The sequence below is a fragment of the Lepidochelys olivacea genome, assembly GCF_965140295.1.
Source record: "Lepidochelys olivacea isolate rLepOli2 genome assembly, chromosome: 2".
NCBI classification, from domain to species: Eukaryota; Metazoa; Chordata; order Testudines; family Cheloniidae; genus Lepidochelys; species Lepidochelys olivacea.
In genome coordinates, this window is record NC_140412.1 from 255108685 (window position 1) to 255121176 (window position 12492).

At 39.0% G+C, this 12492-nt stretch overlaps 1 protein-coding gene across 1 annotated transcript in view; it reads left to right on the forward strand.

Annotated features, from left to right (window-relative positions):
- KMT2C (lysine methyltransferase 2C) overlaps positions 1-12492 on the forward strand; it is a gene marked incomplete at its 5' end in the record, with an annotated part of 338124 nt that overhangs the window by 208310 nt on the left and 117322 nt on the right. Inside the window, one exon of the mRNA XM_084618362.1 lies at positions 5952-6694. Coding sequence (XP_084474488.1) covers positions 5952-6694 — 743 coding nt within the window. The remainder of the gene's footprint in view (positions 1-5951; positions 6695-12492) is intronic.

Sequence of the window (12492 nt, forward strand, 5' to 3'; positions counted from 1 at the left end):
AAGAGGCAACTCATCTTTTATCTGACATCTGTTTACTGCCTGGAAGAGTGAACCACAAAAGACCTTATCGTGTTTGTTTTCAAAACAGGGCAGCAGGAGAAATTCTTACGAAAACATTTTGTATTCTGAATACAATATGTAGTTTCTCCAGAATAAGATGTTTTCCACATATTTGCTGCTCTTTGAATAATGGTGTAGGTTGCTGCACACAACTTGAGAACTGACAGAAATTTGGGTTTTGAGAAATTACAGTGTGTGCCCGAAAAGGACATGTCTACACTAAGGGGACTACGCTGGCATTGCCACAGTGCCGTAGCTATGCCAGCGTAACCCCATAGTGCAGCATACACCAACAAAAGGGGTTTTTCCATTGGTGTAGGAACACCACCTACCTGAGTGATAGTAGCTAGAGTGGCAAGCATTCACTGTCAACTTTGCTTCATCTACACTGGGGGTCAGGTAGCATAGCTACATCCCTCATGGGTTTGGATTTGTCACACTGCAGAGTGACATAGCTACGTCAGCTTAACTTTTAACTGTAAACCAGGTCAAGGATTAAGTATCAAGTTCATACCCTTAAGTTTGTACAATAGCTATGCACCTGTTGGTGGTTCCATTTTTGTGTATTTTTTGTAGCACTTTAGAGCATCTGACACCTTTAGTGTCTTATAATAAGGCTGTAACTGTTGGTTAGTGGATGGAGTTATTTGTTTGTTTCCTAAGACATAGGAAAGAAAAGTCATTTAAGGCATTACAAAGCTTTAGCCAAAACATAGGTTGGCTTCTAATCAGGAAGACTGTTGTCTTCAATATTAGGTGTTTGATCATCCATTAATTCAGAAATATTCAAAGCCTAAACCATCAGGCTCTCTGTATGTGACATTTTGTTCCAGCACTCTTGGGTAGACTAGCTGAATTTTCTTCACTGAGTAATGTAATCAATGAACTTGTCAAATTATTTATTTGAAAAATCATTGAATCAGAGAAGTGTAGGACTGGAAGGGACCTCAGTATGTCATCTAGTCCAGTCCTCTGCACTCAAGGCAGGACTAAGTAATAACTAGACCACTCCTGAAAGGTGTTGGTCTAACCTGTTCTTAAAATCCTTCCGTGAAGGAGATTCCACAACCTCCCTAGACAATTTGTTCCAGTGCTTAACCACCCTGACAGTTAGGAAGCTTTCCCTAATGTTCCCACTTAACCTTCCTTGCTGCAATTTAAGACCACTGCTACTTGTCCTAAACTCAGAGGTTAATGAGAAATTTTTTTCACCCTTCTCCTTGCAACAACCTTTTATGTACTTGAAAACTATTATCATGTACCCCTCAGTCTTCTCTTCTCCAGACTAAACAACCAATTTTTTTCAATCTTACCTCATAGGTAAGGCTACAATTTAGTCACAGGTATTTTTAGTAAAAGTCATGGACGGATCACAGGCAATAACCAAAAAGTCACATCCAGTGACCTGTCTATGACTTTTACTAAAAATACCCCTAACTAAACCTTAGGTGCTGACGGAGGGGGTGTGCTCAAGCGGATGCTGCTGGGGGTGGGGTGCAGCTGGGGGCCCTGCTGTCACTGCTGCTTCTGGGGGTGGGCAGCCCAGGGCCCCACTGCTGCTCCGGGGTGGGGAGGGGAGGCAGCCCGGGGCCCTGCTGATGCCACCACTGCACCGCCAGACAGAGGCGGTCTGGGGTCCTGCCACTGCTCCTCCAGGTGAGGGCGACCTGGGGTGCCACTGTTGCTCCCGGACCGCTGCTCCGAGGTAGTGCCTGGGGCCAGTTGCCTGGGACCGTCGGAGCAGCAGCCAGTGCAGCTGGCCCCAGGGCCGCCCCAGCTGCTTAGGCGGTCCTGGGATCAGCTGCAGAATTCATGGAGGTCATGGAATCTGTGACTTCCCTGACCTCTGTGAAAGACTCGCAGCCTTTCTCATAGGTCATGTTTTCTAGGCCTTTAGTCATATTTGTTGCTCTCCTCTGGACTTTCTTCAGTTTATCCACATCTTTCTTGAAATGTGGCATCCAGAACTGGACACAATACTCAAGTTGAGGCCTGATCAGCATGGAGTAGAGTGGAAGAATTACTTCTTGTGTCTTGCTTACAGTACTCCTGCTAATACATCGCAGAATGATGTTTGCTTTTTTTGCAACATGTTATACTGTTGACTCACATTTAGCTTGTGACCCCCAGATCCTTTCCACAGTACTCCTTCGTAGGCAGACATGTCCCATTTTGTGTGTGTGCAATTGGTTGTTCCTTCCTCAGTGGAGTACTTTTCATTTGTCCTTATTGAATTTCCTTCTATTTACTTCAGACCATTTCTCCGGTTTGTCCAGATCATTTTGAATTTTAATCCTATCCTCCAAAGAACTTGCAAACCCGCCCAGCTTTGTATCATCTGCAACTTTGTACTTGTACTCTCCATGCCATAAATAATTTATGAAGACATTGAACAGAATTGGACTCAGGACCGATCCCTGTGGGACCCTACTCGATATGGCCTTCTAGCTGAACTGTGAACCACTGATAACTACTCTCTGGGAACAGTTTTCCAAACAGCTATGCATGCATCTTAGAGTAGCTCCATCTAGGTTTTATCTTCTATTTGTTTATGAAGAGGTCATAAGGGACAGTATCAAAAGCTTTATTAAAGTCAAGATATACCACATCCACCACTTCCCCCATCCACAAGGCTTGTTACCCTGTCAAAGAAAGCTATTAGTTTGGTTTGACATGATTTGTTTTTCACAAATCTATGTTAACTGTTACTTACTACCTTATTATCTTCTAGGTGTTTGAAAATTAATTGCTTGAATATTTGCGCCATTGTCTTTCCAGGAACTGAAGTTAAACTGACTGGTCTCTAATTCCCTGGGTGGTCCTTATTCCCCTTTTTATAGATTGGAATTATATATGGTCTCTTCCAGTCTTCTGGAATCTCTCCTGTCTTCCATGAGTTTTTGAAGATAATCGCTAAAGGCTCAGGTATCTTCTCAGTCAGCTCCTTGAGTATTCTAGGATGTATTTCATCAGGCCCCGCTGACTTGAGGACACCTAACTTGTAATATTTAACTTGTTCTTCCCATATTTTAGTCTCAGCTAAATGATAGATTCAAAGGAGCTAAGAGACTATTGGTTGGCTTTTAAACCAGTGGGACCTGAAGTTGTATCCAAGATCCTGAAACAAATAGCAAAATATATAGCTGATGGTTTGAATTCACTGGTAAGGTCACAGGAAGCACAAGAGGAATGCACAAAGTATTTTCAAAGCGTAAATATATTGAACTGTTTGGATAAATAACAGTTAGGTAACCTATTAAAATATACAATACAGGAAATATTTAGATGACAATTGTAGGAAGACTCATAGATTTGTGGGGAAGGAAGATATTTGTGGTGGTTTGTTTTTAAAGAAAAGCCAGACCAAAAATATGTTTGTTCTATCATTAAATAAAATTGTAATTGTTGTGGATAAAGTGAATTGACTGAACTATTTTTGTTATTGGTCTAAATGACCTAATGTAAAAGTTTGGAAGATTTTTGGTAATATGAACACAAAACTGTTTAATTAACCAGAAGTGGAGAGAAACAGTCAGAGCATAATCAAAACCAGTTGATGTGTCAAGTGAGCTTCTTTTGGTCTTAGTGCTATTTAATAGCTTCACAGGTTACCTGGAAGATTAAATAATCAAATTTGATGGTGATACCAATTTAAGAAGGATTGCAAACATAATAGAAGATCAAGTGAAACTGCAATAGGACCTTGAGAATTTAGAAAATTGGGCAAATTCCATTGGGATTATATTCAATTTATATGGAGATAATACCAATGATGCCACATGGGAGAAAGCTAGTTTGAGGCAAGGAATCCCACTGGTGGCAATACATTACAAACATGAGCATTTAATGTGATACTACTGCAAAAACAAGAAAATTATGTTGTTTTGGCTGACTTTATAAAAGAAAAAGTTTTAATTCTTCAGCAATTTATGGCTCAGGCTCACACATTCCTTGACAAGAAAAGTTTTCTTCTTGCCACCTTTGCATTCCATAACTTGAAATCACACTTTCATCCTGATCCTAAGTGACAAGCTCTGGGGAGCTTTGTTAGTTGTATACGGTTGGGAGCGTTTTTGTACAGCTGGGCAGTTTACACTATCTGAGATTGTTTAATTTGTGGATACTTTGTTTTTTAAGATTTTTATGGAGAACATTGTGTGGTTATGAATCTGTCAAAAGTGTTTTTCAGAGGGAAAACTGTACTTTCTAAGGAATTACCCACTGGAAAAATTTAGTTGTGGTCAGTTTTTTGAAAATATATACTATTCTGATTTATTATTTGAGTGATTTGTGCTGCACTGGGTCTTTGTTTAAATTCTGAAGCTTCGTATTAAATCCATGTTGTTAATCCACTTACTGAATATTGAAATCTAAAAAGCTTATGGCAGTGAATATTGTGATTTTTGAACATACTTTTCACTTTACATAGCTCAAAGCTAACACATTACTTTAACTACATTATAAACTGTTTCTGCCGTTCCCTTGTGTTCGTTAGGAAGATGGACCTTCTGTACTACTTCTGTACATGTTTAGATTTAAGCACCACAGCCACACTGAAGCAAAAAAAGATTTTATATACGTAAAAGATTTTATATAGAGTGTAAATACCCTATTAAACAGCCCTATTTTCTGGCTTTAACTTTTCCATCATTGCCCATTACTGGATCATTTGTATGTGTATAAGCAAACGCTTTTTATTTTTCTAGGTTGTATTTTGAGTTTTATGGATTAGATACATAAAACATTTGGTATGGTTTGATGTCATGAAATATATTAAACATTTTACTGTAATCCTGACAGCATTTATGATGTCAGAAACACTATCTGGCAGCATGGTGACATGTTCTGGGCGAATAATGGCATCCCAGCTAAGGGGAAAGGATTTAGAATGGCCTCCCCTTCGGTGTGCAGGAGCCAGTGGGTTTCTGCTGCACCACTTAGACCAGCCAATCACCTAGAATACTCCCCCTTCCCAGCTACTTCCTCCCAAATCCAGGAGGGAAGATGAGCTCCCATGAGGAGGGGTAGGGGAAGATGGAGGTAGACCCCTAAAGAAGCTACACAGCCCTGTTTTCCCAGTTTATTGGGGGCTTAGAAAGGATAATATTTGGCTGTTGTATGGTGTTAACTTTTTTATATCACTTCTCTTTTTCCCTTAACATAGTTGATTGGTAGTAATAGCAATTTAATGTATTTATTCATATTTATAATGTGTCCATCACTATAGCATTTAGTTATAATACATAGATTTAAATATACATCTGCAGCCTTTCAGGAGAAATAGTCCACTTCCCATCATCTCACATACTAATATTTATTATTTTAAAGTATCTTGTCTGTGGGATTAGATAGTTTGATCCAGGAGCACATTGCTGCTGCACCTGTTCCTCCAGAATCTCAAGACTTGGTCAAACTTGATCTCTGGGTGGGAGCAAGTTTCACAGTGAAAAATCTTCCACAACGGCTAGTCTACACTAGAAAGGATTTGGGAGCATAGCTCATAACAGCAAATGAGGTTTTTTTGTCAGTATAGTTTATGCCAGGTCATGAAATGAAATAAGCTGCACCAGCAAAAGGACTCTGTTTGCCAGTATAACTGTATCTACCCAAGGCTTTTGCTTGGCATACTTATGTCTGTTGATGTGTGATTTTTTTTTTCACACCCGTAACAGACGTAGCCATGTGGTTAAAACTATGTCATCCAGGCCTAAGAACAACCTATTTGCTTGCGCCGTCATATTTAAACCTAGATTCCATCTGCAGTATTGTTCCTCTAGAAGATAAATGTATGTTTTAATGATGAAATATCGCCCACTTTTCATTTTTAAAATATAAACCTTTTTTACTATTGATGCTTTCGTATGAATCTCTAACTATATGCTCTCGCTTAGTTACAGACATATCACAGGATGAAAAGACTGTTGAACTGGAAGCAGGAGTTTCTGATCAATTTGATACAACTAAAATGGAAACCTCTCCTAAAAGGACACCAGCATCTGATGACAGTCAAATGAAGCACATGATAGAAGTGACAGAAAGCATTCAAGCTGTAATACAGCCAGAGTCAAACAAACAAGCAGAAGACCAACAACTGTCACAAGATGCTGAGGTATCAGAAGTATCCACAGAGGAATCTCGGCCTCCCCTTTCAGCACCTGAGGCCACAACTACACCACCAGAGACTTTAGGGTCTGTGAATAAAGAGGAGACTTCTTTCAAGATAGAAGAACAATTGGAGACAGCAAGAGTGCAAGAAGATGTAGAAAAGAAAGAAACCCATGAAAGCTCTGAAACACCAACTTTTCTGTTGAAAGTGGAAACCACTCCTGCAAATGAAAGTTGTACAAACAACAGTTCACTATTAGGAGACAAACCTATAAAGTCACCAACTGAGACATATTCTTCATTTTCATCATCAGTTGATATAAACAAGAGAAGTGTGTGTTCCTCACCAGTAGTTTCATTAGACTTGCATTCTGCACATGACATGCTGCACAGTCAGACTCCACCACGGAGTTCCTCTGCTGGAAATGTTCTCCCAACAACTTATATATCTGTCACTCCAAAAATTGGCATGGGAAAGCCAGCTATCACCAAACGAAAGTTTTCTCCTGGGAGACCCAGATCAAGACAGGTGAGCATATTGTTTTAGTATTGAAGCTGGTAGACAAATCATTGTTAACTTTCAATATACTGTGTTTTTGAAAGAAGTATCAAATTTGGGTTTATGAAAAACAGTTTGATCTATCCTGGAAAATATACATTGTGTTTATCCAGCAGTATAAATTGGGCATACAGTTTATTGTTAACAATCCATTATTTTAAACACATTTGCTTTGAAAAACTCTGGGTAACTACAGGTTGAATAATTGAAGATAAGACGTGGTGAAGTTCTCTAATGGGAAATTTCTTACTTTTGGATTATCCTTTGAGCACTAGAGCAAACTGGAAATCTTATATGATCCTCAAATGCAATATTCAAGGTACATCCCAGAAGTGATATTATCCATAATGTCATAGTTTTTGTTGTGTAAGCTTATTTCTCACTGTTTCATATCAATCTGCGTATATTTCCATCTTGATTCGTATATTGTATTTGTAGGCAGGATGTGGTAAAACTTTTTCACCTACCTTTATAGATGAACCTGCAGCAACCTCGCTGTCCTTGTGCTGGGAGATTTTCCCCGGGCAGAAATTTGTGATTATGGCAAATGATCTGATTTTGTTACGTTGACAGATATCTATTAGGAACTATCTGGTACAAGTCATTGCAATTGTGATTTGGGTTAGATTTGATCATAGTCCTCAAGAGTAAGTAGCTTACTGCATCATCTATAATACACACTAAAGATATAGTTTGAAAACAAATTGTTTACACATCTTTATCATTTATTTTGCTATTGCAAATTCTTCACAAGAAATATTGTACTGTGACTAGTAAAATTAGTACTTCATTAGTCAAGATCACAAAATTTCATTTTATGCTTCTGATCATCATAGGCTCATAATTTTGTTTTTTGTAAAGGAAAGACTTGTAAAATCTATATGATGCTTTCCATATTACTGATTTAGGCAAGGTCTACACTACATACATACTTTGGTATAACTACATTGCTCAGGAGTTTGAAAAATTCATACACCCCTAAGTGATGTAGTTATACTGACCGTAACCCTCCATGTAGACAGTGCTATCTCGGCAGGAGAGCTTCTCCTTTCGTCTTAAAGCGTCTTCACCAGGAGTGCGACGGTGTGTTGCAGCTGTGTCGGCGCAGCAGCGCCCATGCAAGTTTGTAGTGTAGAAATGTCCTTATTTAAGACTATTCACAAGCTCAAAGCAAAGCCTGATATTTTTTAAGAGGTGATAAACAGTGTTCTCCAAGGATTAAGAATCCAAGACTAATTTAATCCTCTACAGTAAATGCAGCAAATTGCATACAAGATCATTCAATCAGCTGGGGTTTGGTGCATTTCTCAGTGGCTTTCACTGTATGTAAACATAATGAATTTGGCTGGAAATATGCAGTAAATCAGAAATTTGCAGCTAATCTACTAGAAGAAACTGTACTTGCCCCTGCTCTAATATCTCCTTATGATATTTAAATGAACATTCACATATTTTAGAATGATATGACATTGTTTCTATACTTAAATGTCTTGAAAATAAAATGCATTTTCCTGTTAAAGTTTACTTAGTTTGTAATACAGATTTTTTTCTAGTGTAGTTTAAAATGACCTTAAAATGCTTTTTTGTGTGTGTGATAGGGAGAGAGCATGTCAAAGGGTGGTAACATCTTTATTTTGGACATCAGCAAACTAAATGTTACTTATGCTACTGCCCCCATGACTTGTGAGAACTCAGCCACAGTTCTGGTGGTAATGTTTGTTAATTAACAGCTGCTGGAGAGCCTGTAAGAGGGGAGCACAAAGGACAGATTTGGATAAATGGCCATATTTTAATGTGTGAAATGGCTTTCTGTGAATTCTACTAAAATCACATTAACAGTTTCTTATTTCTTTCCAGCTTTAATTCAGTAATAATATACATCAGTGGTGAAGGAAAATAATTGAACATTTAAAAAAAAAAGTCAACAAAAAGCACTGAGTTATGTTGTACATACTGCACACTTCCTCTACTATTGACATGAACATCTTGATATATACAGTGCGTGTAATATAGCCAAGTTACAATTGCTGTGGGAACCATAACATTGAATTTTATGGCTAGAGCAAACAAAATACCAGTCATAATGTTGTCATAACATAATTTTAGCATTTAATTTCCATGTTAATTTTAAAAAGAAAAAAGAGTCACCAGTTCATTTCTTTGAAATATGCATCTTGAGGCACTTCATGATTTCGGGATGTATTAATACTCTGAGGAGTGGTCATAATGGATCAAATATTCAAATAAACGCATTTAGTTAATGTTTTAATGTCTAAATAGTACATGTATGGTTATTTGAGTGTGCAGAAACATGGATTTGTCTGGATAATCATTTCCAGTGGTTAAATGGCTCCCATTTACATTGTTAAGAAAAATACAATACACTGGTCACATAGCACACAACTCATTCAGAGTTTGTTTATTTCTCAATTTTTTACTTTGCCCAAGTTGGAGAAAAAATAATTTTCCACATGAGGACTAAAGGCTGATCTAAGGTTTATTGAAGTCAGTGAAAGACTCCCATTGACTTCAGTGGACTTTGAATCATGCCATTAATATGCTAAGTTGGAACTTGGATCATTCCAGTAGCAATTTCATTGTAAGAAAAGCATCTGCAAAGGTTTTGGTCCAAATCCTAAACTCCTCAGTTGTTACTCATTTGTTTTTCAGTCCTAACTCTGTCAAACTTCCATTGAAGTTGGTGGAAATTTGCCTGAGGAAGGACTGAACAAAAAGTAAGAAAGAATCTAAGGATATTTGATTAAAGTATAAATTTAAAGTAAACCTGGCTTTTCTCTCATTTATTATACTAGTTTTTGTTACAACTGGATCATCTTATGTTTTGTGCTCTTAGCTGATCGTTTCTTAATTTTGTTCCTATTATCTTGTTACAGATTTGACTTGAGTGTGTTAATTAAGAGACCTAGATATCTATAGAGGATACTTATCTTTTGAGAAAAGGAATTTGCTTTTCTGTAATTGATGTTTTCTAAAGATTGTTTCACCATTGGAATCGCACTTCTACTTCTCAGAGATTAGAGATTCTGCGTTTATTCTTTTATACTCTTCTATTATTGTAGGTCATTATATACTGAGGCATGTACTATATGTACATATATGTATGCAAATCCTGGAGACAATGCAGTAATTCTTTCCAATGAGGGTTCTCAGTTTTACAGTATTAACTTCCTAGTCTGTTCCTTTGCTAAGGGACTGAGATCTTTTGAATGTGGGTCTGTAGAGGATACTAGCTTTAGAAAAGTCCAGTTACTGGTAAACAATTTCCCTTTAGAGTAATGTATAAGCAATCAGAAAAATCCCAGCTGGGTAAGTCATGTGTTAAACTTTGTACTGATTGGTAGCATCCAGAATTGCATTGATACAATTTGCCTTGAGTCAATGTTGTTTTAAAAATCTTGTACTTGTGGCAAATCAGCAATTGTGGATGAGAATAATTAACCTCCTGTGAAGATATTTCATTAGTACCTGAGAACACACACAGTATTTTTATCCTCTGGTGTTTTATTATACTCAATTTTAAAAAATTGGATATTAAATATAGAGATCTAGTTTTTTCTTTCAAACTGGGGTGAATATCTGAGATATTCTGAATTGAGATTCCACCTTACCTAGGGAGGTGGTGGAATCTCCATCCTTAGAGGTTTTTAAGGCCCGGCTTGACAAAGCCCTGGCTGGAATGATTTAGTGGGTGTTGGTCCTGCTTTGAGCAGGGGATTGGACTAGATGACCTCCTGAGGTCTCTTCCAACCCTAATATTCTATGATTCTATGAATATAAATATCTACTTTTCTAATTTTTAGTAGATTAGACATTCACACTATCTTCTTTCTCTGCCATCAAGTACTCAGTTTGTTTTTGGAAGTTGATTCACACATTACAGAATCACAGGAGCAACTCCATAGTTAAAATAGTCACTAGTTTTTCTGTTTCATAATCCTCTTTTGGATACAATTCCTTTCCTTCAGAGAAACAAAAGTATTCTGTATATAATTTCACAAATTGTGTTCTGCCAAAGGAGAATTATTGTGGTGAAGTTTGAGACTAATTGTACAAGGAGTTCATTGGAAATTAATTTGAAAAATTATAGATATTTCACTTCTGCATGCTAATGTCCACAGACATGTTACAATGAACACGTAAACCTGTTTGCAGTGTGGGAGCAGAAGCAGACCTGTCAGTCACTGGCAGCAGGAGAATGCCCTGCTCTTTGAAGCTCCTGCCAGTTTTTTCTGCCTCCCTGGTGGCTCAGCCAAGTCTCCCTGCTGCAGAACTTTTCTGAGGGAAATTCAAGACCTTGTATCAAATGGCTCACTAACAATTTGGCTTAATAATGTGTCCATCTAATCCCCAGTCGTGTCCATGGGGCTGCATTTGCCTTGTGAGGAGCTGTCCCCTCAGCTCTACATCCCCTCTGAAGCATTTGCAATGTCTGGTGTTCCCTGCAGGCTTCTGGGAGAGAGCTGGACTGAGAAAGGCAGAGGCAAGTGGAAGGGTCTGTGCCTCCTGCTTCACCCCTTAGTGAGTGTTTCTTTGGGGAATTCGACTAGCTCTGTAGGGTGAGTGCAGTTTCCCTCATAACGCAGTCTGATTGGAGGCTCTTCCCCTCTCCTCTGAGCAAGAAAGGAACCAGGCAGGATTGGAGATATTGGCTCTGCTGGGCAAGATGCAGCCCAGGCTGGTGGAAATTGCCTTGCATCCTTCCCACAGCAGGAAAGGGGGCAGAAAGGATTGCAAAAAAACTGGCTCTGGGGCAAGCAGCCCCAGCTCCATAACGGTAGTGAAGCCAGAAGGAAGATCAACCCTGAGTCTCTATAGCCCACACCAGCAGCCATGCTTCTGCGTGCAGAGCTCAGCTACATCCCGCAGATGGAGAGCATGGGACACATCGCAGTCTCTGTCAACCCCAGAGAGTCCAGCAAAGGGCCTTCGGGCCTAGCCCCCTTCCCTTGCTTCTGACACAGATCTATCCATGTGGATCTCATGCAATAAAGAGGGGTAATTGCAAATCCATTCTTGAGACCCAGAAGGACCCGTGTAGGGGAGGCGAGCCTCAGTGAGGACAAGGGGATTGGGAGCTACTCAAAATATTTTTTTCACAATTTCTGTCCGCCATTATTCTGCTTCAGAGGGGAAGTGAAACTGGGCTCAAATTCCTAAAGGTGAAATAAATTAATAATCAAATCAATGCTGTTTCCCCAGATCACCTTCGTAGAATGCAGTAGGGTTGGATAATCCCCAGCGCCAGGTTTCCCTTCTCACCTCCGTGGAGTGCAGTAGGGTGAACAATCTCCAGCGCTGTGTTCCCTGGCTCACCTTCATGAGTGGAGCCGATCTATACAGAAAAGACAAAGCAATAGACATGCTTATTTTTCTAGGCATGCATATGTATACCAGACCACTTCCCCCACCCTGCCGTGCACACACAATGGGAATTCTTTAGTGCAGGGAGGCCAGCAGTTGAAATCATAGATAGACAATCAAATATTTTAAAATATCCCCCAAAACAAACAAACAAATAAAACATTAGAGGATAGACTCCGTCAGGAAAGAGTGTTCTGAGTATTGGAAACTATGCTTAGGAGGTCTACAGCTGCCCTCGACCTGCTATAGCTATGTTTTTCTTCTCATGTATCCTGGAATTTCCTGAAAGACTGCAAAAATATCAGACTGTAATCACCAGCTGCCTGTGTGGGTCATTATGCCCTAATGTCAAGGCTATTGTTCTTAGCTTTTGTTGCAGGTTGTCC